Below are 27,329 nucleotides of genomic sequence, written 5' to 3' on the forward strand. Positions count from 1 at the left end.
GTGTGTGTGTGTGTGTGTGTGTGTGTGTGTGTGTATGTGTGGTGGGGAGGATGGACGTGCTGGCCAAGGTGTGAGCAGCTGTGTGTGTGTGTGTGTGTTGGGGGAGGATGGACATGCTGGCTAAGGTATGAGCAGATCGTGTGTGTGTGTGTGTGTGTGTGTGTGTGTGTGTGTGTGTGTATGGAGCAGATCTGTGTGTGTGTATGTATGTGAGTGTGTGTTGTGGTGGGAGGATGGATGTGCTGGCCAAGGTGTGAGCAGCCCTACCTGTGTTGGGGGGTACAGAGCATTAGGGGCCCTAGCACCTGAGCAGAGGGAGGGCATCATCAACCATGAACCACAGATTCTCCCCTATGCACCACTCAGAAAGCCAGAGAGGCAGGCGTGCGGCTGATGATAGATGCTGAGCAGAGCTACTTCCAGCCGGCCATCAGCCGCCTGACCCTGGAGATGCAGCGCAGGTTCAATGTGGATCATCCACTCATCTTCAACACATTCCAGTGCTACCTCAAGGTACAGTCATTCACCTCCTGCCAACGCTCTCAAGGCAGTGTGCCCCACCACCCTGCAGGGATATGCCTTTCTGTGGAGCCATGCAATATCTGGCCCTGCTTTGTGCAGAGGCCAGAGCAGCACAGATAAAGGAATGGGCAGGCTACTAACCCTAGACCGGGGTCAACTATGTAGGAAACAGGCCCTGCCCAGTGGCCACATTTGGGCTTGCAGGAGAGGTTGGGCTGGTGCCAGGTACAAAGGGGGAACAAGGCTGCCTGAACCCTGTCCAGGATCCAAGAGTGTATGTGGTCTGGCGAGATGACTCTGTGGACACACTTGCTCTGCAAGCCTGCCAACCTGAGTTTGATCCCCAGATCCCATGGTGAACGGAGAGAGACAGTTTCTTCTCTAAGTTTACCCTGACTTCCACATGTGCACCGTGGTGCTCCACAAATCATCTTCCCACAGTCATAACACAAAATGCAAGGAGCTCTTTCAGAGTGTGCCAGGCTCCTCTGAAGAGTCATAGCTGACTCTTCTATTATTAGCACAGGGCCCTCTTGAATCTGAAAAAAAAAAAATCACTATACTCTCCTGGAAGATTTGACAGGGTTAAAGAAGCAGACCTGGGAGCCCAGAAAAACCCCAAGCCCAACCCCTCAGCCCAAGGTGGGTAATAAGTTGCTGGGCACCCAAAGACATGGTGTGTATGGGAGCAGTCCCAGACAGGTGGCAGTTTGCTCCTAACTGGCCAACCTGACTCTGAAATACACAGTAACTCCAGACATCTGGGTTGACACCCAGAGGGCCATCTCAGGCTACAGAGAGGAGACTATAGATGGCCTCTGTCACCTTTCCTTGGGGGTGGAAGTTGGAGGCTCAGCTTCATCCACATCTGTCTCACAGATCCTTTTGAGTGGCACGCCTCCCCGGCAGCCACTGGCTGGCCTGGGCACTTTAACCTGAGATACAGAGGAAGTAGGCTGTCCTAGTGCTGCCACCAGAGTGGCTCCCTGTGACTTTTGAGCTTGGCCTTGCAGGAGGCCTATGACAACGTGACCATGGATATGGAACTGGCTCACCGTGAAGGCTGGTGTTTTGGGGCCAAGCTGGTACGTGGCGCATACATGGCCCAAGAGCGTGCCAGGGCTATGGAGATTGGCTATGAGGATCCCATTAACCCTACATATGAGGCCACCAATGTCATGTACCACAGGTGAGAGGGCTTTCTGTGCTTTCTTGCAAGAGAACCTTGGCCCTGAGTGTGACGACATTCAGGCAGAGCCAGTTTCCGAGGGCAAAGGTGCTATTTCTGCTACTGTCATATTCTTCCAAACCACCAAATCTTTCCTCTCTTGAATACGGATAAGCACTGGCCTCTATGCCCCCAGTTGGCGTCTGCTGACACTTAGGACAACTTCACAGCTCATGTGGTAGAGTGCTTGCCTAACATGCCTGAAGCCCTGGGTTTGAACCCCAGCACCACAAAAATCAGGCATGATTTGTGGACACCTTTAACCTCAGAACTCGGGAGGAGAAGGCAGGAAGGGCAGTAGTTGAAAGTCATCCTTGGCCTCAAAGCGAGTTTGAGATCAGCCAGGGATGCTTGAGATGAGAGAAGGGAAGAGAGAGAGATTCACCCAGGTGCCTGGCTTGCCCCATGTGGCTGGCTCAGCTGTCTACTTTCCAGCAGCTGATCAGGTGGCGATCAGCGACAGTGGCACACCTGTTCTTTCTGCTGTTGATCGCTGGGACTCTGTGTGGTGTGCAGTTGTTCTGTGCGCTATGGAGGATGATCTATGGTAGCCATGCTTTCAGTTTTGGATGAGTTTACTAAGCATAGAGCAAGCAAAAGTAAAAGAATAACTGGAGAGAGGCAGCAGAGAGTAAACATCACCAAATCCTGGGCTCACAATGACAAGCAGAGACAGCTGGAGTAGCCCAATCAAGAGAGCAAACAAAAGGTACAGCAAAGTGGGGGCAAACACACAGCCGCTCTCTCTGCAGGACCAGCTTTTCACCTTTCCCACTGGAAACGTTTTCTATGACGAGATAAACATTGTCAACTTCTTTTGGATTTTTAACTTCTAGCTGCTAAGGACATCCTATTTTTAACACCCTTAGCCACTGCTCTTCCCTCTCATGGTGACAGAACCAAGGGGCTAGCCTTACATAAGGAGGGGGGGTGGTTAGAGGACTTCAGAACAAAATATGCTCTGGTCTGGAGTGTGGGGATAACCCCACGTCTACAGCCAGCATCTCAGTGGGTTCAAACAGCACTGACAGCTTACCTACATAACCTATATTACCAGTGCATGCAGTCCAGCGTCACCGTCCCCCCCCCCCCCCAGGCTGTGCTTGCCTATTGCAAACCTGATGCTGTCTCCTTAGGCTCCCGCTCCTTCCTGTTCCATCTCAAGAGTCTGATGCACATCCAGGCAGTGCCATATGCCAATGTTTACACTGCGCACTCTGTCCCCTATGTCAACACAGTAACCAGGACAGGACACCCAAGGGCGTTGTGTTCAGACTCCATGGCCTCTCCTGGATATCGTAACGGACTCACTGTACATCCTACCCCCCTCTGCTGTACACACGTGTAGTCACAGGACACAGCTGGGGCATGTTCCTAGAAACTGACGTATGGGGTCAAAGAGCATATGTGCTGTCCAGGCGGGCAGTGCCCTTGGCGACGATACCACTGAGACTGGTGCTCAGGGATACCCACGCTACCTGAGGCCTCCGCTTCCTTTTATTTCCTGAAGAGCCAGGAGTCTGCTAGAGGGCTTCTGCCCAGAAGCAAAGCCAGAGGTTCAGACAGGCCCTGCTAGGTCTGGTGGGATGCTGTAGGCCCTCCCTTTACACAGAGCACTACTGCTGGGGAGATGTGAACAAATGTCTGTTCACCCAGCTAGGACACCAACGATGATGGATTGACGCCATCCAAATCGAGTTTGGTCAACCAAAGGATTTATTTATATTGGCGTTACTTACAGGGTTAGGGGTGGGTGACTCAAAGGCAGTGGCATCAGTGAAAAGCCCGTCCCAACTCAATGGAAGCTGCATCCCTGGGGCTCCCTGAACAGCTTGCAGGCAGCTTCTCGGAGTTGCTTACTGCTTTTTTAACCGTGGGAGGGACCTGCGAATCTGTCACTGTTTGGGTTTCCTGCACTGGTGCAGTGAGTTCCTAGGGTAAATGTCCTTATCTTCTGAATTCCAGGCAGGAATGTTTCACATACACCAGCTAGGGAAGCCAGATGCTGCCCTCCTTTCTGAGACTCTGGCCCTGGTCCTGCTCCAACTGTGGCCACCTCAGAGAAGCCAGCTTGCTGGGTGACTCTGGGTCCTGCAAAACCACTTTTCCTCTGCAGAGCCAAGAGGGGTTAAGGTGGTGGTTGGCCGGAGCCAAGCTTAGATAGGACTGTCCTTGTCCCAGGTGCCTTAACTATGTTCTCGAGAAGCTGAAGCACAGCCCCAAGGCAAAGGTGATGGTGGCTTCCCACAATGAGGACACAGTGCGCTTCACCCTCTGCAGGTAGGTTCTGCCAGTCTGACTTGGAGGTTTCTCGATGGCTTGTGGGTGGCAGGTGACGCAGGGCTGAGGGAACGCATGGGATCTGTTAGGTGCTGCTGAGTGTTTGGGGGTGGTAACATGGAATGAGCAGGCACAGCCTCGCCTTCCACTCAAGTGAAGTAGGCCAGGGAAGTGACTTCCAAGTGCTTGACATGCAAGCATGAGGACTGTAGTTTGATTCACAGACCCCATGCAAGAGAGCTGGGTTTGGGGCTAAGAACTTGCAACCCCAGCACTAGGGAGGCAGACACGGGAGGATTAGCCCAACTGTTAGGCCTTGGGATGATGAGACTCAAAAACCAGCGGATGGCTACTGAGGAAAAATGTCCAATGGTCCTCTGGCCACATGGATGTACATACATGAACACTAAGCATACATACATGAAATGCAATGTAATCCACAATTATATCTGTAAATTTTCTAGTAGCCATGTTAAAAATGAAGTCATCTCAATTTTTTTTTTTTTGAGCCTTCAACATGATAGCTGTAGCATATACATCTCACTTTCCATTCAGACCAAAACAACAGCTGTGCAGCCAGCAAGGGACAATGAGGCAGGGCTGGGTATCAGTCACTGGAGCAAGGCTCAGAGTGCCACAGGGCACTCCACTGCACTCCACTCCACAGGGCACTCCACTGCAGGTGGAGGGTGGCAGAGGCACTGGACTGGGAAAAGCAAGTCTGTTGCCCGGGCCTTCCCTGTGGGCAGGGAAGTTGTACTAGGAAGACCTAGGTAGCTAGAGCAGAGCTCACACCCCTGCCCCACCCCACAGAGACTGGCTAGAATGTAGGTGAAGGGAGAAAGAGGGGCTCAGAGATGCATCAGCGTGCCTGTGTCCTGGTTTGGGTCCTTACCAGCCTGCCCCCCCTTCACAGGATGGAGGAGTTGGGCCTGCATCCTGATGATGGCCAGGTGTGCTTCGGACAGTTGCTGGGGATGTGTGATCAAATTAGCTTCCCACTAGGTGAGCTGGGTTGTCCTGGGCGTGTGCAGGGACGCAGGAGGCACACTGTGTTGTGCATGGGCACTCATGGCTGTGTGTGTGTATGTGCAGGCCAGGCAGGATTTCCTGTGTACAAGTACGTACCCTATGGTCCTGTGATGGAGGTGCTGCCCTACCTGTCCCGCCGAGCCCTGGAGAACAGCAGCATCATGAAGGGTGCTCAGCGAGAGAGGCAGCTGATATGGCAGGAGCTCCTCAGGCGGCTGCGCACCAGCAACCTCTTCCACCACCCGGCCTAGTCACTCCCACCCTCACACCTACTCCACTCAACCTGTTACCTTAGGCAAGGCACAGCTTTGGGTGGGCTTGGGTTCCTTAGCCTAACATACCCAGATAGGGTTCGTCTTTTAATGTCCAAGTCTTTGAGGTACTGAGGTGGGGACTACCCTCTGGGACTTCCTGCACCTCCAGGAGCAGACACTAAGGTATGGGATTAGCCAGAGCCTGAGAGCTCCTCCACTAACTAGCGGCAACTGATCACCTCTGCAGGCTACAGAGCTCCAGTCTAGAACTACCTTCTACCAGGGACAGAAGCCTGTTTAGTCAATAAATCACGCTGTAACTGAGAGCCATCACCTTTCTTAGTGCCTGAACATGAAGTCAGCTCTGAGCAGCACAGGGACTGGCCTAGATGGAACATTACCTGGGGTTGCCAGAGGCCATTCCAATCCAGACACTGGGGCCACGGCTGCCTGGCTGCAGTGACACCCAGCCGCTGGCATTCCATATCCCGACCCATGGGTGTGGATGAGTGCAGGCAGCACACAGATGCCGAGGCCCAGCTCCCTCCAACTCTTCCTGCCCCTCTGTGCCCCTCACTCCAGTAAGTCAAGCCCTAGCTGGCTCTGGCAGGTCCCCCGTCCCCTGCTAAACTCTCTAGTTTCACACAGCAGTTTGGAGGTGAGTTCTTGTGCCTTAACTGGGGTGACCTGGTTAGGCAAAAATGACAATGAAAGGCATAAGGGCTTGGGTGGGTATCCCAGAAAGCCACTGCCATATGGCGGCTGCCACTTTGCTGGCTCCACCATGGCCAGAGCCACTAGGAAAGGATCCTAGCTAGCATGGACACAAACCATGTGCTGGGGTTTTTATTTTTCTAGGCCACACCAGAACAAGGCAAAACCAAGCCTGGAGGGAATGTGGGTATACCCAAAGGGAAGGTGCTAGAACCGACAGTCCCACTCAACCCTCAGTCATGGAGCCTTCACACGATGCCATTCCTGCTGCTTGGACCCCTTCCCACACCTGAACGGAGGATGGCAGCAGGTGCAGTCTCTGTCTCATCAGCGTCTCCTAGCAAAGATCACACCTGGTGGCAGCTGGGCAGCCAGTTGCTCCCTGAAGCGTTCCGGCACCAGTAACAAAGCGGTCACTAGGCATCCGCCAGCCATTCTAGGCAATGAAGGACAGCAGGGACCCTCGCCCCTCACTTGGTCACAGGGCTGCCTTTCCTACTTGGCAGCCCCTCTGCTGCAGCTTCCTGATGAGTTCCAATAGGTTCATCTGCAGCGTCAGCTCCTGAAATGTAAAAAGAGGTCCTGTAAGAGCCAGTCCGATGGCTTATGCCCTTCTGTCTTGGTCTAAGACATACAAGGGCCTAGAAGATGCTAGGTAGTAAGGCTAAGGGGAAGCTGGCTAGGGCAAGGCAGAGGGAGAATCTGGGCCAGGGCCAGCAGTCTCTAATTGGCTTCTTTAGAGTGGTTGGAGGGGGTTAGCATGCAGGAGGTGGGTAGGCGCCTGCAAGGCTGGACAGGCGGACATTCCCTCCATGCCCTTTCCAGGGTCTTCCACCTCGCCTCTGCCCACCACTAATGCTAAGCTTCACTAGGACTCCAGGGACTCGATGTATTGACATGTCTGTAATCCCTGTGCTCTAATTAGAAGCCACGGCACGAGGACCTCAAGTTCAAGGCCAGAGTGAGCAGTGTAGCAGACCCTGTCTCCAAAAATAAGTAAATAAATAAAAATAAAACAAGCAATACACTACCTTCCACCTAAAGAAAAGGAGACCAAAACAAATAAAAACCAAATTCCAGACAGAACAGCACCTTCAGGGGTGATGGCTGTGACAGGGTTAGCTTAGGTGCTGACCTGAGGATTCGTGGTCACGTAGAAACCAGCTACTCCTGCCTTCTCCAGTGTGCTCTGCTGGTCGGCAACCTTCCGGTCCAGTTCCAGGACAATCTTACGGTCCATTGTCTGCTGCTCCTCCCGGATTCGATGCTCCATGGCCTGCAATGACTTGAGTAAGGGTGGCTCCTGCTCGGGCTTCTGCCCAAGGATGCCTCAAACATCCCTGTCTGCTACTTCCTCCTGCTGTGGCTCAGCAGAGGGGCTCCATAAGGCTACCCATGCCTTGTTGGCTTCCTGTGGGTCTCCATGGTAATACAGGCCTCTTCCTGACTGCTTTTGCCATCCCACCATTCCACTTTATCACCCTGACTCTGACTGCCTCATGCAGGCTCAGGCCAGAGACGCTTAAATGGAGGAACAGGGGAGTGACAGACAGGTTGACTCTCCTCTCAGCTAGAGCACACCTTAGTCCCCATGGAGAAAAGTCATGAAGTAGACCCCATCATACCTCCAACAAGCCATGAGCTCAGCTTATAAACTACCCTCAGCCCCTCCACTGAGATAGCCCGGCTCAGCTATCCTGTCCCAGTTCCTACCTCCAGCTCACGCTGCTGGGCTGCCTGGAGCACTGGCAAGTTGTGGGGCCGGCAGGTCTGCTGGGCTTCCAGATGCTTCTGCCTCAGGGCCTGCCTGAGCACTAGGAGGGAAGAAGAGCTGTCAGCAGGGGTAGGTGCTGGGAAGAGAGGCAGCCCAAAGCTGGGTTAGAGGCCTCATCTGAGAAGCCCTTCACCTCTAGAGTGCTGAGAGGCCTGCAGGTATGGCAGGTATGGCAATGATCTCAGAGCACAGTATACACCCAGGGCAGGGACAGGAGGCAGACAGGTGCCTGTGGCAGGTGGCTGCTGGACTCAGGTGTGCTATCTTGGACGTCTTCAATAAGATGTCACTGTAGGACACCTACTGAAGTTTTACAGAGCCAAAAGCCCAGAAGAGGAGGAAGAGGCTCTGTAAGCAGTGCAGCTGTGTCAAACCAAACTTGGTCCCGCCCTACAGGAAAGCAGAGCAGCCCTGCTCAGCAGCCAGAGGAGTGAAGGATGTGCGCAGGCCCATCCTGTGCACCAACAGGGTCCTGCACTGGGAAGTCTACTGCTTTACCCACTACCAGCAAGCAAAGTGCCGGGTTCCTGATAAACTGGCACAAATATGGACGCGTACAAACTACCTGCTCTGATGGGAGCATGGGACGGTAAGGAATTACAATCACACCAGTCTGCATAAAATAGGAGTGTGGCTGGCTGGTTGGCTCTGAAAAAACTCAAAAGCTAACACTCTTATTCCGAGAAGAGGGTCACAGGACAGCTCTATTCAGGAAGGTTCCTGAGGTTCCCTTGACTCCAATAGCGCCTGCAGTGCCTAGTTCTCAGCATTTTGTATGTACCTCAATAACACCATGTATCACTGCTTGAAAATGAAGGCCACCTCAACATAACCCCATCAACACAAGGGGAAAGAAAGGTTGCCTAATTATCTGGTTGCAATGAACATAAGGAGACAAGGCTTGGGGCAATGGGTATATGCACCAATACACCATCTCCTTCAGTCTGTTCAGCCCAGCTGCTCCCGTGGTGGCAAACACCCTTAATCCCAGCACTTGAGAGGAGGATCTCTGTGAGTCTTAGGCCAGCCTGGTCTACAGAGCTAGTTCCAGAACAGCCAGGGCTACACAGAGAAACCCTGTCTCGAAGGAAAAAGAAGTTATCTTATGTGGGGTGGCGGTGACACACACCTAGTGCTCAGGTGGATCTCTGTGAGTTCAAGGTCAGCCTGCTCTAAAGAGCCAGTCCCAGGACCAGCTTCAAAGCTACCAAAAAAAAAAAAACAACCCAGTCTCAAAAAACCAAAAGAAAAAATACAAAACAAAAAAAGTCCCAGGTCAATTTCCAGATTCCACTCTAGCTACCTGCTCAGGAGGGACCTCAAAATGGTAATGACCAAGGAAAGCAAGGTGGCCCATCCCAGTCAGCACCTTCTGGATCTGGCTAAAGGCAGCAGAGGATTGCAGTGCCAGGTGCACCAGAGCCTGGTCCAAGTCTTCTGAAAACAAATCAAATAAAAGGGCTCTGTAGAATAAAGACCAATTCTAGATCAGGTCGAAGAGTGAATGCAGGAAGAATAATGGATATAAGAGGAGCAGCCTGGCGAAGCCTCCTCCTGTCACACACGGCAACTAGAACACTGAAAACAATGAGCAAAGCAGGGCCTGGCCCAGACGTGGAATCCCAGCACTGGAGAGGCTGAGGCAGGAAGACTGCCAGTTCCAGACTACACCGTCTCAGAACACCAAAAAGGAAGAGAAGAGAATGAAGAGTCATGCACTTTAGACTTGTGAACGGATACACCTATCTATCAAAACATTTTAAAGGCACAGCCACTCCAGCATTGGGTGACCAAATAAAACTCTTGGAAAACTGAAGAGACTTCTCAATATATTCTGAGGCCAGCATGACCTTCATACCCATAAAATAAGAAAATTACAAGGTTGTTGTCTGTCAGGAATAAAGACAAAACTCCTAAGATTTTCATGAATCAAATTCAACAGACAAGGATGAGAGATGACTCAGTGAGTGAAGTCAGAAGCTGGGCGCAGTAGCATGCTCTGTGAGAGGCTGATCCCTACAGCTCATTGGCCAGCCACATACTCTAATCAGTGAGCTCCACATTTGGTGTCTCAAAAATGAGGTGGAGAAGCCGGGCGATGGTGGTGCATGCCTTTAATCCCAGCACTCGGGAGGCAGAGGCAGGCGGATCTCTGTGAGTTCGAGACCAGCCTGGTCTACAGAGCTAGTTCCAGGACAGGCTCCAAAGCCACAGAAAAACCCTGTCTCAAAAAACCAAAAAAAAAAAAAAAAAAAAAAAAAAAAAAAAAAAAACCCAAAAAAAAAAAAGAGGGGGAGAGAAACAGAAAAGACATTCAGTGCTGTGCTGGCTAGTTTTATATCAACTTGACATAAGCTAAAGTCATTAGAGAGAAAAAGCCTTGGTTAAGAAAATGTCTCCAAGATCGGGCTACACAGAGAAATATCTGTGTGTGTGTGTGTGTGTGTGTGTGTGTGTGTGTGTAGGATCGGGCTGTAGGTAAACCTGTAAAACATTTTTTTTATTATTTATTTAATTTTAGAGACAGGGTACAGGGTTTCTCTGTAACTTTGGATCCTGTCCTGGAACTAGCTCTTGTATACCAGGCTGGTCTTGAACTCACAGAGATCTGCCTGACTCTGCCTCCCTCCCTAGTGCTGGAATTAAAGGTGTGTACCACCACTGCCCAGCTTGTATGGCAGTTCTTAATTAGTGATTGATTGAGGGAGGGCCAAGTTCATTGAGGGCGGTGCCACCTCTGTTGCCACCAGAACCTACTGGTCCTGGATTCTGTAAGAAAGCAGACTGAACAAGCCACAGGGAGCAAGTCAGTAAGCAGCAACCCTCCATGGCCTCTACATCAGTTCCTGCCTCCAGGATTCTGCCCTGTTTGAGCTCCTGTCCTGACTTCCTTCAGTGATAAACAGTTATGTTGAGGTATAAGACAAATAAATCCTTTCCTCAAGTTGCTTTTGGTCACAGTGTTTCATCACAGCAATAGTAATCCTACCTAGGATATCATACCTACCTCTGGCCTCCACAAGCATGGGCAACAAGTGCACACATATATGTGTACACACCCCCATGAACACTACACATAAACACACACACAATTAAACAACAACATACATAAAAGAAAAATACATCATAACCATACAGGATGCATTCCCAGAATGCAGTGCATGTCAGGCATTTAGAAATCATTATCACTCACTGTACTAACAGAAAAACCACCTAATCATCTCTGTAGGAATTGGAAAAGGTTTTAAAAAATCCAACACACATGTCTAATGGGGAAGTTCTGTCTGGCAGCACAGGCTATCCCAGAAAGGCAGGGAATGTTTGCATGTAGATTTAACTTAATCTAGAGAACTTGCTTAGCATGTGAGAGGCCGTGGGTTCAGTCCTCAGTAACAAAATCCAAAGCAATTTACAAAGCCCAAAGATCTATAGTGAAGTATCAGTGGAGATCACAGAGACATCGTCACACTATGCTTTCAACTTTCCTAAAATGTGTGACCCGAGTCAAGCTTGGAGCGAGGAAAAAGAAAGGAAGCCCTAATGGTACAACGGGCGCAGCCTAGCAAAATTTATAGGAAGGGGTTTCTTTTTTTTTGGTTTTTCGAGACAGGGTTTTTCTGTAGCTTTGGAGCCTTTCCTGGAACTAGCTCTTGTAGACCAGGCTGGCTTCGAACTCACAGAGATCTGTTTGCCTCTGCCTCCCGATTGCTGGGATTAAAGGCGTGCGCCACCACCACCCAGCTAGGAAGGGCTTTCTATGCGGACACCAGAGACCTATCAAACCTGAGATTCAAATGGAAAGGTGCTCTGAATAACGCATTATCTAACCAGTACGACAGAGCTGTCAATAGACCTACAGTCAGCGAGGTCATCCTGTCTGAGGGGACCTAGGGAACGCAAATAAGTTAAGAAGTTCCTAAGTAGCAGGCCAAAAGAGCCAGCCCAGGCTCTGCATGCCTGACTGCCCACCCGAGACTCCGGCGCCCAGAGCTGCCCTGGGAAAGTTCCGTCGCCACCCCCTCCCTTTCCCCCCTCGGGCACCTCGGTGTTCGTTCTGCAGCCGCAGTCGCTGGTTGTACAGGCTCTTCTCGGTGAGATGCTGGATCTCCAGAAGCCCCTGCACGATCTCGAACACGGTGCCGTCGAGCAGCGCCAGAGCCAAGTCGCTGAGCGTTGTGTAGGACAGGCGCTGCTGAAAGGAGCTGCAGGCAGAACTCTGGGTGAGCGCGGTCGCGACCCCGGTCCCCCCTGCCCCGCCTCGTTCCCGGCTCCCGTCCCAGCCCCCGCCCCCGCCCCCGGCTCGGTCCCCCGTTCCAGCCCCCGTCCCCGGCTCGGTCCCCAGTTCCAGCCCCCGCCTCCGGCTCGGTCCCCCATCCCAGCCCCCGTCCCCGGCTCGGTCCCCAGTTCCAGCCCCCGCCTCCGGCTCGGTGCCCCGGTCTCCCGCCGCGGCCCTCGCTCCCGGCCTCTCGCCCCAGCCCTCGCCTCGGTACCCCAACCGCGACCTCCGTCCCGCCCCCGCCCCGGTACCGACCCCGGGTCCAGTCCTCGGGTCCCCGCCCCCGGCCCAGCCCCCGCTCACCTGGGCAGCTCCTTGACCAGGCTCTGCAGCGCTGACAGCAGCTGGTAGTGCCGCTCCTGCTGCCGGGCCCGGTCGGCCGCCTCATCCCCGGCGGCCGCGTAGCGGTCCATAGCACGGCCGGCCACCCGCCGTCCCCCGAAACTGCTTCTTCTGGCTCCCCGGCGCGCCCCGCCCTCTTACGTCAAACTCCGGCGCGGATGACGCATGCGCCCCGCCCCTCCAGTCAGCGTGGGCTCTCAGATTCCTGCGTCACGCACAATAAGACTCGCCCCTCCCCTCCTGGGACTCCTAGACGCTCTTTGTTTGGGGGTGAGTTGGGGTTGGGCTGGGGCTCGCTGAGTTCCAGATTTTGGAGATGTTCGCCCTGGCCTCTGCATCCTGATGTTTTAAGAAAGCGGATCCGGAGAGCACGGAGTGTGCGCGGACTCAGGCCGCTGAGGTGGGCGCTGGCCAGCGGGTTGTCCTCCACCGTGGGCACTGCAGGAGAACAATACAGGGGAAATCCAGCTTCCCTTTGGGGTTCATAGCCTCATTCATAAAATAATTTAAGAATGGACTCAAGGGCCGGGCGGTGGTGGCGCACGCCTTTAATCCCAGCACTCGGGAGGCAGAGGCAGGCGGATCTCTGTGAGTTCGAGACCAGCCTGGTCTACAAGAGCTAGTTCCAGGACAGGCTCCAAAACCACAGAGAAACCCTGTCTCGAAAAACCAAAAAAAAAAAAAAAAAAAAGAATGGACTCAAATGGAAGCACAGGACAGTTTTATTAGAGCCTAAAAGATATCCCACCCCCATGGACAACTGTAAACCCCAGCAAGAGCCTGCAACTGGAGAATGGAAGAGAAAGGGGTGTTGGGAAGTTTAACTTACACGCTTGCTCAGCAGGTCCTTTATCCACTGAGCCATCTCCCTAGCCCCTGGCAGTTCAAAATTCTTAATTTAGCTTGTAGCACAAATAAGAGAAATGATATGTTTCTAAAGCAAGGTTGTGGTATTTCAATTGAGTTTTAATAAATAAAGCTTGCTTTGAAGATCTGAGAATAAAACAGCCCCACGGCCTTACAGACCAGGTAATGGACACACACACCTTTAATCCCAATAGCCACACTAATTGCCATATAAACCGGGCGGTGCATGCCTTTAATCCGAGCCCTAGAGAGGATTATAAAATGGGAGGATACAGCTCTCAGTCTCATTTCGAGATTCCTGGAGGCAGGACCACCATTTCGGACTGAGGTAGAGGTAAAAGCCAGTGAATGGTTTCTCTTTATAGCTTTGGCGTCTGTCCTGGCACTACGTCTGTAAGACCAGGCTGGCCCGAACTCTCAGAGATCTGCCTGCCTCTGCCTCCCAAGTGCTGGGATTAAAGGTGAGCGCCACCACTGCTCAGCCTAAATAATTTAAAAAATTACAATTTAGAAACCTTGTAGTGGTTTGAATGAGAATGAACCCATAGGCTCATATATTTGAATACTTGGTCCTTAGTTGGTAGAACTATTTGGGAAAGATTAGGAGGTGTGGTCTTGTAGGAAAAGGTGTGTTACTGGGGGCTGGATTTGCACTTTCAAAACCCACACCCTATTTTCTCCTCTCTCTCTCTCTCTCCCCCCCCCCCATCACTACCTCATGCTTATGGATCAAGATGTAAGTTACCAGCTACTGCCCCAGGGCCATGCCCACCTGTCTGATGCCACACTCCCCACCATGATGGTTATGGACTCATCTTCTGAAACTAAGACTTCAATAAACCCTTCTATAAGTTGCCTTGGTCATGGTGTCTTCACGACAATAGGAAAGTCATTAAGACACCTGTACATGAAGAAGTAATTTGTAGGGATAAGTATACTCTAAAGTAGCTGTAATTTAAGGTTGACAGTATATCAAATTATGATGCCAAATTATGAGGAATCATTTAAGTCATACACTTAACAGTCATGATCTGTAGCTGGGGATTGTCTTAGTTGGGGTTTCTATTGCTGCAACAAAGCACCATGACCCAAAACCAAGTTGTGAAGGAAAGGGTTTATTAGGCTTACACTTCCACATTGCTGTCACCACTGAAGGAAGTCAGGACAGGAGCTCAAACAGGGTAGGATCCTGGAGGCAGGATCTCATGCAGAGATCATGGAAAGGAGCTGCTTTCTAATTTGCTTCCCCCTGACTTGCTTAGCCTTCTTTCTTATAGAACCCAGGACCACCAGCCCAGGGGTGGAATCATCCACCATGGACTGGGCACTCCCCCATTGATCACTAATTGAGAAAATTACAGCTGCATCTCGTGGAGGCCTTTCCTCAACTAAGGCTCCTTGTCCTTCCCTTATAATGACTCTAGCTTGTATCGAGTTGACACACGAAACCAGCCAATGCAGGGATATAGCTCAGTTGGTAGAGTGTTTGCCTACCATACACAACGCCCTGGGATTCTATCTGCAGTACCACATAAACCAGGCATGGTGGTGCACATCTGTCATCTCAGGACTCAGGAGCTGGAGGCACAGTCAGAAGCTCAGGGTCAGCTCTGGCTATGTAGTGAATTCCAGGCTGGCCTGAGATCCATGAGACCATGGCTCTAAAAAAGCCATTAAATGTTCACATGCTCATCTCTGGATATTGGAGTGTGAGAAATTCTTAAGTGTCTCTTTAGCACACTGATTAAGACACAAACTGAGCCCAAAGGGACACATGCCTGAGACACAATATTACTGTCTATCTTATGATGTCCCCAAAAGCTGAAAGCTGGGTCACATTGCTTCCCTAGGTAGCATATTACAGCCTATGACAGCCAAGAAGGATGAAGACTGGTTTCACCACACCACCATGTCATCTGTGATATCATAGGACATCTAATGGAAGATATATACCTCCACACATCTTACCACTAAGTCATATTATATGTCATATGAGAAGGAATGGAGACTGAGTCATAGTACATTGTGACGTCACACGGTGGCCCAGAGGAGAACAGAGCACCATGCTGCATCGCATCAGGCCACTGCACATAGATGGTCCCTTAAGATGGTCAGGAATGGAGGCTGGAGTTACAGTTTTTCACCTTGTTGCTTAACATGGCGGTCTAGAGATGGCATGCAGACAGTGAGCCACAGTCTGTTGTTCGAGTGATGTGACATCATCTGTGATGTTGTGACATGATGTGCCAGGGCTGCCATCTGTCCTCATAGGGACGAAGAATAAGCATATCAGCTCTGAGTCTGAGTACATTACATAAAGTATCATGTACGAGATGAGCTGGGATGCGGACCTGAGTTACATTACATGTGTATAGATGGGATGTATCAGTTGAGAGGACAGAGGTTATCAGTCACACATCACATGGTACAGATTGGTTTACACTATTCCATATAAAGTATATGACAGCAGCAGGGGACACACATTTTTTGTCCCTTTGTGTCACTGCATAATACATCTAATATCTAACGTTTATCTAATAACCCAAAGAGGAGCCAGTTCTTGATTCATACTATGTCACAGTGTTGCTGAGGATGTCATATAACAAGACCATGAAACTCGGCTGCATCATGTCACTATGGAAAATACTAAGCCCTGCAATGACCGAAAGAGGGGACATACACCTTATTCATGTATACGTGCGTCGTATTGTCACATATGTATCACACAGCAAATAGGAGAGGATGCAGTCACACGACCTCAGGGCAGGTGCATTATGACACTGTGAAAAGCGGGGCAACTGCTAATGGCAAGGAGGAGACAAAGGCACATTCGATCGCTGTCTATCCCCAAATATCATGCGGCAACCAAAGAGGGTGAAGATACAAGCAATGCTGTGTTCCTAGGTTGTGTCCATATGACTAGTCTCTAGACTGACAACATCAGGTTTCCTGAACTACTGAATGTGGACCATTGTGTTCAGCAGTATATGGTGTGTGCAGGGTGTTGATCACTAATATATATCTTTAGTCTGTGTTTAAGTAGGCAGGCGCATGAGTGATTGGGAGTGAAGCATTGTGTTTACAAAGATGGGCATCCAGTGCTGTGTTCTTCTATGATTATTTATTTATTTTGAGAGAGGGTCTCTCTGTGTATACTCTTGGCTGTCCTGGGACTTGTTCTGTAGACTAAGAGGGCCTCAAACTCACAGAGATCCTCAGACTTCTGCCCCTGAGCGCTAGGATTAAAGATGTGCACACCACGCCCAGATTTTCTATGTTTTAATGTTGTGTTTGACACACAAGCCACATTCCTGAGGGAGCCTCACATCATCTCCGTGAATCATCATGCTTAGCATTGTTCATCTGATACCGTCTATCCACACAGGTCTCATCTTTGCATTTATTAGGGGACAGATTTGTGAAAGACTCGGTGTTGCGCTTTTTCCATGAGACCAGCTCCACAGAAGGTGGTGTGAGTACGGCAGTCCTTACTGCCCGAGCGGAGTGCTGGCTTCTGGCAGTGCCATGTTTACAAGGCTTCTCACAGTGAGCACCATTAGACTGAGGTGACTCAGGTGCCAGTTATCTCAGAGGAACACTGTACTTAGCTACGCGTGGTGCACATAAAATACATACTTTGGGGATATGATTTAACAGCACGGTGCAGGAACAACGGAGCATGTTATCATCTCTGACAAAGACTTTCTCGGGCATTGAGCATGTAGCATTTTGTTCATTGACAATTGTTTTAAATGCTGGCTACCAGGTGAGGTTGTGTGTGTGTGTGTGTGTGTGTGTGTGTGTGAGTCACAGAGTCCCATGGTCTCTGAGAATGGTTTCCAGTGGCTGATAGTGCAAGTGGGGCATGTTTCGGTGCACTTTAGCAGCAGTGGGCATGGAGATAATTTTGAAAGCCAGAGCACAGTTCCTCACCTGGACTAGACAGCCTCCAGAAGTGTCTGAGTGGGCAGCTTGGAATCTGGAAGGTATGGGTTGATATATTTAAAGTGCTGTAAGAGGGAACACTCCTGCTAAGATGCAGCAAAATTATTCGCTACTATGAGGCTGAAGTGAAATTGTTACCAGTTGGGGATACACCTCAGTGGTGGAGCACCTGCCTATGGCCTACTACAGTCACTGTTCTGGTCTGCGAAAAGACACCACGACCAAGGCAGCTCTTATCAAAGAGAGCACTTAATTGGGGCTTTGCTTACAGTTTTGGAAGTTTAGTCTAGTATCCTCATGGCAGAGAGCAGGAAAGAGAAGGAGAAAATGATGTAATTAAATCATAATCTAAAAAAATTAAATAAATAATTTAAAAAGAAAAATGTTGAGTCAGGGCTCTCTGGTTAGCCCTGGCTGTTCTGTACCTTTCTATATAGACAAGACTATTATCTTTGAATTCACAGAGATCCACCTGCCTCTGCTGGATTACCAAGTGCTGGATTAAAGGTGCGCACCACCACGCCCAGTCAAGAAATAGAAATGTTAGAGTTCTTCAAGTTTTGGTCTTTATTAAAGAGGACACGCAACTCCAGCCTGATGAGATGTGAAGGCGAGCTCTCCACAGAGTGGGAGGGATGGGAAGCCTTTGGGCATTTATGTTCTTAACTGGTTTTCACTTTTTCATAAGTATTTACAGTAGTGGAGGTGGAGAAGTAAAGGAGTAATGTTGGTTTTGTGTTTGTTTGGTTTTTGAGACTTGGTCTCACTGTATAGCTCTGGCTGTGCTGGAACTCATTCAATAGCCCAGTCTGGCCTTGAACTCACAGAGATCTACCTGCCTTTGCCTCCCAAATGCTGGGATTAAAGGTGTGTGCCACCATGCCTGGCTTTAAAAATTTTAAGGACGTATTTTCTTTCTTTCTTTTTCCTTTTTTAGTGTGTGTGTGTTGGTGTCTAAGGAAGAAGGTGTTGGATCCCCTAAAACTAGGGTGCCACCTGAAGTAGGTGCTAGAGACTAAACTTGGGTCCTCTGGAAGAGCATCTTTCTGACCCTCAGGAGAAGAGTTTCATGTCAAAGCTCTGCTCATTGTCCCTCATACGTGGACCCCACCCCGCCATGTAGGTGTGGATGTGTGGGTGACAATGTCCGAAGGAGCAAGCAAGGTCTCACGAGTCGTTAAGAGGACAGAAGAGCATTGCTTTCCAGTTTCAACTCTGCCATCTTTCCTCTTCTTTTGTTGTGGTAGATAACAGCATAAAAATGTAATTGACGGTGGAAGTGTAAAATCCTTAACAAAGCTTTCTAGCTCCAGAACGGCCATTCTAAGTGTATAGAACAGGAGTTCTCAGCCTGTGGGTGGGGACCCCTGTCAGGGTGGAATGACCCTTTCACAGGGGTCACATATCCGATATCCTGCATATCAGATGTTTACATTACGAGTCATAGCAGTGGCAAAATTACAGCTATGAAGTAGCATCGGAAGTGGTTTTATGGCTGGGGTCAGTACAACGTGAGGAACAGTATTAAAGAATCACAGCGTCGGGAAGGCTGAGAACCACCGCTCTGAAGAGTTGTTCTGTACAGGGCTTGAGATGGGGTAAGTGTGTGAATGGCTATCTTCATCTAACTGTGTCATGCTTTTATTTGTGAGTTCACCACAATCGTGATTTTTATTTATTAAATATGTAATAGGGCCGGGCGGTGGTGTGCGCCTTAATCCCAGCATTCAGGAGGCAGAGGCAGGCAGATCTCTGTGAGTTCAAGGCCAACCTGGTCTACAAGAGCTAGTTCCAGGACAGGCTCCAAAGCTACAGAGAAACCCTGTCTAGAAAAAAAATGAAGTTCCCATCTCTCTAAAAGCAATTAACATAGCTTTAGGATGTTTTGTATAATCCTCTATAGGGCTAGATTTTGGAGGATAAGAGGACCAACATGATCAGAATACATGGTTTGAAGCTTGCCAAGAATTGATAAAATAGCACATTAAAGCAGAAACCATCCACAAAATATGCAAGAAAGGAAATGAGAAGGGAATTGAAGCTTGCTCCTACCAAACCTGAAGGATAAAGAGTAACAACAAAAAGAGTGACCTGAACCTGCAGGAGTAAGGGTCCCAAATGGCACAGTGTCCGGGGAAGATCTGAGAATAAAGAAGGCAAAGCAAAAGCTAGGAGCAGCAGGCTTTGCATGAGCTGATGACTTACGCCAAACAAGTTTGTTAAGAAGAACAGCATCTTCTGTACTAGTTACCGGAATATGGCCAAGGTCAGCGGAGAGCTAAGTCAGACAATGTTAACAAGAGAATACAGGGCAATCAGTCACAGCTGCCATGGGACTGATGACCACAGCCCAGGGCAGAGTTGGATCCCCAAAAACCACAACCTTGAGTTCTTCGAGGCCCTGGCTTCAGCCCCAGACTGGACCTTTGTCCTTTCATCAGGGACTCTGGGACAGCGCTGTATTACCTGAGCCTCAACAAAATGGAAACTAATAAAAAGGAAAGGGGAACGAAAGCTCTCAGACCCAAGGTCTTAGCGAACTGTGACCACAAGCCCTCCCCATAGCAGCGCCCTCACACGCATGGGCTAAGCTACCCAGGAAAATGACATAGGTTGTCTAAATGACTTTTTTTCTTTTTTAAAGAAGCCAAGTATACATTTTCTGTAAAAAACTCACTTCCATCTTAGACACAGGTTAGAAGTATAAAGACTAAAACACGCAAACCAACCTGTAGCCAGATTTTTCTTTAGGCTGTCAGCTCACACACACAGACACAAAGATACGGAGTCTTATTAACTATGAAAGTTTGCCCTTAGCTTAGGCTTGTTCCCAACTAGTGCTTACAACTTAAATTAACCCAGATTTTGAAATCTACCTTCTTTTACCTGGCTCAGCTACCTTTGCTCTGCCCTGGCCATTCTGCTCCCCCTGCATCCAGCAGGCGACTCTCCATCTCTTCTTCCCTATGCTCCCTCTGTCCAGAAGTCCTGCCTATACTTCCTGTCTACTATCGGCTACTTAGATTTTTATTAAGCCAATCATAGTGACACAACTTCACACAGGACAAGTAATATTCCCCAACACTAACCAAAAGTGAGCACTTGCGGCTCTGCTAATGGAACACAAAATAGACCACACACAAACCCAGGGCTGGAGAGATGGCTCAGTGGCTAAGATAGGTGCTGCACCTGCAGAGGATTTGGCCACCAAACCTGGGTGCTCACAGTCACCTGTAAGTCCAGCTCTAGGGAGATAGGGCACTTTTTCTGGCTCTTTGGGCACCTGCTCTCATGTGCACAGACACAAGCATATAATTAAAAATAAATCTTTTTGAGAAAGGCTATAAAGGGGATTCTGAGAGTAAGTAGAAAGTCTCAAGACCCCTCCTTGTCATCTGGGCTCCTGACACACTCCAGGTCAGCCTTCAGGCTGTGAAGCCTGCAATTTCCAGGGAAAGTCTAAGTGAAAATTTGTGGTTCATTTGGTCAGTTTCAGCCCTCACTTTGGCATCTATGTGTGTGTTCCTGGGGCAGTTTATGTAAAAGTTGTGATGGGGGAGACAATATGGCTCTCTAAATATTGAGACTTCTGTTCCTGATGTATATTGATACTCTAAAAACTGTGTGGTGAGCAAGCACGTGCGTGCACACGCGTGTGTGTAGGCCCAACGTTGGTGTCTTTCTTTGTTGCTTTTCCATCTTGTTCTCTTCCCCAGTGCAGACCTCAGAGTCCAGCTAGTCTGCCCGCCAGCTTGTGCTGAGGATTCTGTGCCTGTATCCCATGTGTTGCAACTGCAGGTGGCACCAGCCTGCCTGGCCTTCATATGGGTTCTGGGTATCCAAGCTGTTGTCTGAGGTTTTCTGTCCCACCGAAGAAAGTGCTGCTATCAATAAGCCATACTTAACTCTATTATTTCATACTTAACTCTATTATTTTATGTCTAGAATTACTTCCCAAGCTCTCTCAGGCTTTATGTAGATGCAGTTGTCCACATGTTGGGCACCATTTATTGACAGAAGTTTCTGTCCCACCTGGACCTGCAGCTGTTAAATCCCAATTAATCACACAGAGGTCTACATTAGTTATAAACTGATTGGCCCATTAGCTCAGGCTTCTCATTAACTAATTCTTTTTTAAAAAATATTTTTTATGGTTTATTTAACTTTATTTTATGTGCATTGGTGTAAAGGTGTCAGATCCCCTGCAACTGGATCTTCAGACAGTTGTGAGCTGCCATGTGGGTGCTGGGAATTGAACCCGGGTCCTCTGGAAGAGCAGTCAGTACTATTAACCACTGAGCCATCTCTCCAGCCCCTTATTAACTAATTCTTATAACTTACATTAGCCCGTAATTCTTGTCTATGTTAGCCACGTGGCTTGATACCTTTTTCGGCGAGGCAGTCACATCTTGCTTGCTCTGTGTCTGGATCATGACTGCAGACTCAAACTTCCCTCTTCCCAGAATTCTTGTTGCCCCACCTATACTTCCTGCCTGGCTACTGGCCAATCAGCATTTTATTAAAAGTAATACAAATAACAGGATAAAAGACCATTGTCCCACAGCACCAAGCTCTGGTCCTCTGGTCATGTGTGCCTGTGTAAGAAGCAGAGCCATCTTACAAGCCCCTGCTGCTATTGCTGGTAGAGGGGCAGACAGATACAGGCAGCCTCCACCCTTGCACAACCGTTGGAGTCTTATCAGACCAAAGCAGCTTCCAGGAGATGTAAAGGGTCTTTGTCCTCCTCCCCTCTCCCTCGTTTTCTTTTTCTTTTTTCCCTACAGGAGCCAGACATTAATGTATAGGACATTCAAAAGCTACTCCATGTGGGGGCCTGTGTAAGAAAGCTGTGACTGTATTGTGAGCTATGCGTGGGACAGAATTCTTTGCACGGGGTGCCTTCTAGAAAGAACTGCACAAGCTACGAGAAGTGAACTCTTGGAAGCAAGGACATTGAAGGGAGTGCCTGTCGTGTCCACATTATCTCTGGGGAAAGCAAAGGCCTGGGAGGAATGTTCTTGGCTCTTCACAAAGCCAAAAACGATAAAACAGCTCTGGGTGTAGTCCCTCACCATCCCTCACAGGTCTTGTATTGCATAAGCTAACTGTAAACATTGCCCCATGTTTTGCTTGCTTCAATAAGAAAAATTGGAAGTGTTTTGTTTGTGTTACTCTTGAGCTCAAATGCCTGCAGTCCCCTGGTTATCCCCCATATCAGATCTTTGCCATAGTCTCCAGTCCTCAGACTTAGCGTCACTGGCCACGGGGTGGGCCAGTAAGTACATAGGGCTGAGTAAGTAGCCAATCACATACTAAAACAGCTCTTTCAGTCCAGCACTTGGAAAGCAAAAGAAGGCCAATCAATCTCTGTGAGTTTGAGATTAGTTTGGTCCCTGTAGTTAGTTTCATATCAGTCAAAGGGGCCTTATTTAGTTGACCTTGCACTCACTATGGAGCCTCCCTAGCCTCTTTGAACTCCTATTCTCTTGACTCTACCTCCCAATTGCTGAGATTACAGCTCACCACATTAAGACAAATAGATCAAGTCTGAAAAATTGAAGTCATAAGATTGAAGTGATAACTATTTTTGGATCCCTGGTAGTGGGTTTTTCCACCGATGTAATAAGTCAGATCAAGCTGAATTAAAAAGACCAGGTTTAATGAGCAAAGCACCCCAGGTAACTCTCAAGGCCCCCAGAAGTGAGGCGTGGGAGGGAGGAGGAGAAATCACATGGCAGGTCTAGGGACTGGTGCTTAAATATGCTGTAGGCACAGTCTTGAGCAACTCGGGGAGAGGAGCCATGACTGTGCTGTTTTTCAGAGCATTCCAATTTGGAGTTACCAGTTTAAGTTAATTTTTTTTTGTCACAGATTTTTACCCATACCCAATTTCTTAGCCATTTTTTCTTTTTAAATAAGGTAGAACAGTATAAAGTAACTTTCTCTGTCATTATGTCAGATTCAGCAAGCCCAGAGGCAAATCTTGAGCCCAGGCAGCTAGTTGTTACCAGACACACAGAACACATAAACTCAGGCATCCAAGACCAGTCAGAAACAAACACGCAGTGGCCACCTCCTTTCACACATCCAACCAAGCCTGAAGGCACATCCAGGCACAGACCCATCCATACACAGAATAGATGGGGCTCTTTAGCAGAAAGATAAACAAATTTTCCATGGGAAACCATGTCAGATGACCAACTTAAAAATCCTGAAATGTAAGTTTACAGTGTAGAGCAGCATGTAAGAAACCATAGAAATAAAAGATATTTCCTGACCATAACATGGCTCCTAAAGGGTTGGGAAGCCCGCTGTGGGTGACCAGGCACTGCCTCTCATGGTGCCAGGCTCGCAGGCAGCAGGGTCCGAGGCAGACTCAGAACCATGGGTTTCCAAGCAGAAGCACCTCGTGCACCTGAGCCCAGAGGAGAAGCCGCTGTGGAGGAAAACTGAAAAACAGAGTATCAGTGCAGGCTGCCAAAGATCTAAAGAAAGACTGGATGAGCGAGCTGGAACAGCAAGTGGAGGATCTGGAAAAAGGGTTTTAGGAGAGAGGAAGGTATAGCAGAGTTTATTCAAGGACAACAGATTTGTTACGGGTGGAGTAGGTGGGTAGAATTCTAGCATAGTATGGGGAGAAGGGAAAGGAGGCAGAGTGCAAAGCTCATGACACCTGTCATATGGTGTGTGACAGCCCCCATTTGGATTAATTTTGCAGCAACCAGGGATTGGATTTAGACTTGGTGCTGCCCACTTCCAAGCCTCTGCTGGAGACCAAACACTAAGGCAGGGAGGGTATCCCACGAGATAGCCTGGAGTCAAGAGGTGGGGGAGGAGTTGTCTTTGGATAGAAGGCCCCACAGAACAAAGACAAACTATGCTCAGGAAATGGATTGGGCTTGCCCTGGCAGAGTACCCCCAAAGTAGGATTGGAAGAGTTCCTGGACCTTGAGAGGCAATGACTTGGAATCGGTTACTTACAGAGCCAAAAGCCAATTCGGTCTGGCAGAGTGTGGGGTGAAAGGGGGAGTGGGTTCCCATAGCCATGTGGCTGCAGGAAAGACTCAACCCTTCCCAGTTCAGCACCAGATGATAAGTATTTGGATTCCCGGTAGTAGGTTTCTGTGCTAATGTAATAAGCCAGATCAAATTGAATCAAAAGTCCAGGTTTAATGAGCAAAGCATTCCCAGGTGACTCTCAAGCCCCCCAGAAGTGGCTCCTCTCCCCTCCCACCTCTCTCTCTCTCTCTCATCCCCTCCTCCCTCCCTCCCTTCCTCTTCCCTTTACCTTTCCCCTCCATAACCCACTAAATAAATATCCAACCTCAATCTACATAGTGTGCCTATCCGTCTCTGTCTCTCATCTGCCATGGCTCCTCATGGGACTGACTCTGCTGCACAGCTCCCTGCCTCATGGCCATGGGCCCCTTGGGGAATGGCACCATTTTATTTTTAGCATAACATTGGTGCTGTATGACTCTGCCATGCTCTCTCCACATTCCCTCCTGCCCTCAGGCAGGCCAGCTGAGGACATGTGGAACCCTGGGCTCAGAAACTGGGTTTCTTTACAATAGCCCCACATTCTATCTGCCTAAACACCAACCTCTATGCGTACCCACAGCTTTGGTGGCAAGTTTTCTCCTTCCAGTCAGCTAATCTGTTTCTCTGAGCCTGAGAAATTGACTGTTGAGCTCCCAGCAAAACTTTGGTGTTCCTAGAAATGGAGGAAAGCCTTCATGGCTATGGTTGAGCCCTTCACTGACATTCATCTCTGCTTCCCATAGCTAAAAACATGACCAGATGACCCAGGGTGGGCCACCCATGCTAGCACTGCACACACTGAGCAGTGTGTTCACTTTGGGGCCTGGGATCCCTCGGATTTTTCTTTCTCTTTTCTTTTTCTTTTCTTTTCTTTTGGACTACTCGTAAGTAGTCCCTGCTGTAAGAGACTACTCGGAGAGACTCTAGCCTCTCTGGCTTCCGAGTCGCCCGGACCAGAGCCAGTCAGGCTTCAGCACCCCACTGTAGAGAAGAAGTCTTCCTCTAGGCTTTGCGGTGTCGCTGTTCATCAACATCCCCCCGTAGGGAGGAGAGTCCTCCTATAAGCCCCGTGGTGTCGCTGTTCTTGCAGGTTTTCATGTTTTCAGCTATGGAATATCAGCCACGCACCTGTAAATGCTCTGCCTGTGTCCCGCCAGCTCCACTTTTCCTCAGACTATCCCTGCCACCACTACTGTTGGTCTCATGGAAACTGACAAGATTAGTCAGATCTGCAAGGCAACTGTTTTCAATTCCAGCCTATGGTCCCCACCGTGGCCTGTGGCGCGGCAGCTCAGCAACAGGGCAGATCACACCTCTGTATCTCTCTTGTTATTATGTTTAAAACTCCTGCGGCTCAAAATAATGTGACTTCTCCATACAACAAAATGACTTCCGCCATTTTGACTGAGGTCAGGTAACCTCACAGCCATCTTAACTGAGGGCCAGGTCAGGTGACCAAGTCCCGCCATCTTTACTGAGGTATTCCCTGCCTGGTTCCCTGGTTCTGACTCTGTTACATGTGTGTTTTGTGCAGTGGTATGCCTTTGGTAGGGTCCACCAAAAGCATCCATTTCGCCAAATTCCTGTTCACTGTGTGTGTGTGTGTGTGTGTGTGTGTGTGTGTGCATACATGTAACTTAAATGCACCTATGGTTACTGTTAATGTTATAATTGTCTGTTCATTGTATCTCATTCCAGACTTCAAAGCAATAAATCTCATGTTTTAGGTTACATACTTTTAAGTCTTTTAATCCAACCTGCTTTACCTGTTAAGTTGAGATCCAGTACAGTCAAGCTCAGACCCAGCTCTCTAGGCCGATTCTATACTGTAGTTATAACTCATCTATACCTGGTAAACAGCCCTCAACGGCTCAGAGATCTGGGGAATATGGCATTTAAATATTTAATTATTAAAAGACTTTTCATAACAAAAAGAGACAGGTTGGCTCCTAGCAGCAGCACTCTGTTTCCTCCAGAGAAGAGAGAAGACAACTAGACACAAAACAACATCCATCTGCAATTCGCTTCAGCTGCCCTTTCTCTGGTTCTCCCTTAGCACTGCACTCAGTGAGTGGTGCATTCATTTTTGGGGCCCAGGGTCCCTCGGATATTTTTCTGCTTCATTGCTTCCCATAGCTAAAAACATTAGTGGACCATTCTGAGTTGTCTGTGTACTGTTCAGATTTGTGTGTGTGTGTGTGTGTGTGGTGCGTTGTTCTTTTTTTCCTTTTCAGACTTCTCGTAAGTGGTCCTTGCTGCTGTAAGGACTGCTCAGAGCAGTCCTAGCCCCTGATTGCTGAGCCGGTGAGGAATCAGCTTGGTGTTATTATCAACTCCAGTGTTAGCCTGGAGACATCTAGCTAGTTGCCCTGTGGTTTTGCAACATTTTTGCCCTTCTCTTGTTTTCAGCTATGAAAACTAACCACATTTCTAACTTGTACCAGTGGACAGCTAAATTTAAATAGTCACACTGAAAGACCCTACAGACACCCCCCCCCAAAAAAAAACCCGCAGCTAGCCAACTCTCATGAGAACATCCTGTTCGCTTGAGACCCTCAGGACCCTCTCAGGACCTGCAGCTAGCCAGCTCTCATGAGAACATCCCGTTTGCTTAGGGAAACAGGATGCCTATAGTCAGCATATGTGCCAAACTTAGAATATCAGCAGTTTACAAAAGAAACAATTCCCCCTATGAAGGATCCCAGCTTAACTGCTGTAACGTCATTTCACAAGGCTCTTGACAAACAAATGTAAGTGCAGAGTGAGGTCAGGGCCCCTGGCTGCAAAGCAGGATATTTGTGACATAGGATATCTATACAACGGGATGTCTGTTGCCATACATCTGTGCTGGGAAAGGAAAAACCAAAAAGGAACAGGATATCTGTTGCCATACATCTGTGCTGGGAAAGGAAAAACCACTTATGAGCCGGGCGGTGGTGGCACACGTCTTTAATCCCAGCACTCGGGAGGCAGAGGCAGGATGATCTCTGTGAGTTCGAGACCAGCCTGGTCTACAAGAGCTAATTCCAGGACAGGCTCCAAAACCACAGAGAA

At 49.0% G+C, this 27,329-nt stretch overlaps 2 protein-coding genes and 1 long non-coding RNA gene across 3 annotated transcripts in view; 2 read left to right on the plus strand and 1 right to left on the minus strand.

Moving 5' to 3' along the window:
- Prodh (proline dehydrogenase 1) overlaps positions 1 to 5,642 on the plus strand; it is an 18,214-nt gene extending 12,572 nt beyond the window's left edge. The window contains exons 10-14 of the mRNA XM_050122900.1: positions 367 to 513; positions 1,536 to 1,711; positions 3,932 to 4,030; positions 4,947 to 5,035; positions 5,126 to 5,642. Coding sequence (XP_049978857.1) covers positions 367 to 513; positions 1,536 to 1,711; positions 3,932 to 4,030; positions 4,947 to 5,035; positions 5,126 to 5,313 — 699 coding nt within the window. The 3' untranslated portion in view covers positions 5,314 to 5,642. The remainder of the gene's footprint in view (positions 1 to 366; positions 514 to 1,535; positions 1,712 to 3,931; positions 4,031 to 4,946; positions 5,036 to 5,125) is intronic.
- A 505-nt stretch (positions 5,643 to 6,147) lies between these two features.
- Positions 6,148 to 12,581, minus strand: LOC126488981 (protein DGCR6). Its single transcript, XM_050122901.1, has 5 exons — positions 12,384 to 12,581; positions 11,846 to 12,006; positions 7,744 to 7,844; positions 7,166 to 7,306; positions 6,148 to 6,592 (listed from the first exon to the last, which is right to left on the minus strand). The coding sequence occupies exons 1-5, from the start codon at positions 12,491 to 12,493 to the stop codon at positions 6,509 to 6,511; spliced, it is 597 nt and encodes a 198-aa protein (XP_049978858.1). The 5' UTR covers positions 12,494 to 12,581; the 3' UTR covers positions 6,148 to 6,508.
- Positions 12,550 to 14,143, plus strand: LOC126488982 (uncharacterized). The gene is made up of 2 exons (XR_007588836.1): positions 12,550 to 12,692; positions 14,024 to 14,143. It is a non-coding gene; the product is annotated as an uncharacterized lncRNA (long non-coding RNA).
- Positions 14,144 to 27,329: the final 13,186 nt, after the last annotated feature.

Source organism: Alexandromys fortis, unplaced genomic scaffold, assembly GCF_014885135.2.
Source record: "Alexandromys fortis isolate MF-2015 unplaced genomic scaffold, M_Fortis_MF-2015_v1.1 scaffold_219, whole genome shotgun sequence".
In the NCBI taxonomy this organism is placed as follows: Eukaryota; Metazoa; Chordata; class Mammalia; order Rodentia; family Cricetidae; genus Alexandromys; species Alexandromys fortis.

Excerpts from the sequence above, each read along its gene's own strand:
- LOC126488981 (XM_050122901.1), bottom strand. The coding sequence starts at position 12,493 with ATGGACCGCTACGCGGCCGCCGGGGATGAGGCGGCCGACCGGGCCCGG. Across the intron at positions 12,007-12,383 it reads CTGGTCAAGGAGCTGCCCAG|CTCCTTTCAGCAGCGCCTGT; the intron begins GTGAGCGGGGGC and ends TTCTGCCTGCAG. Across the intron at positions 7,845-11,845 it reads GCTGCAGAACGAACACCGAG|TGCTCAGGCAGGCCCTGAGG; the intron begins GTGCCCGAGGGG and ends CTTCCCTCCTAG.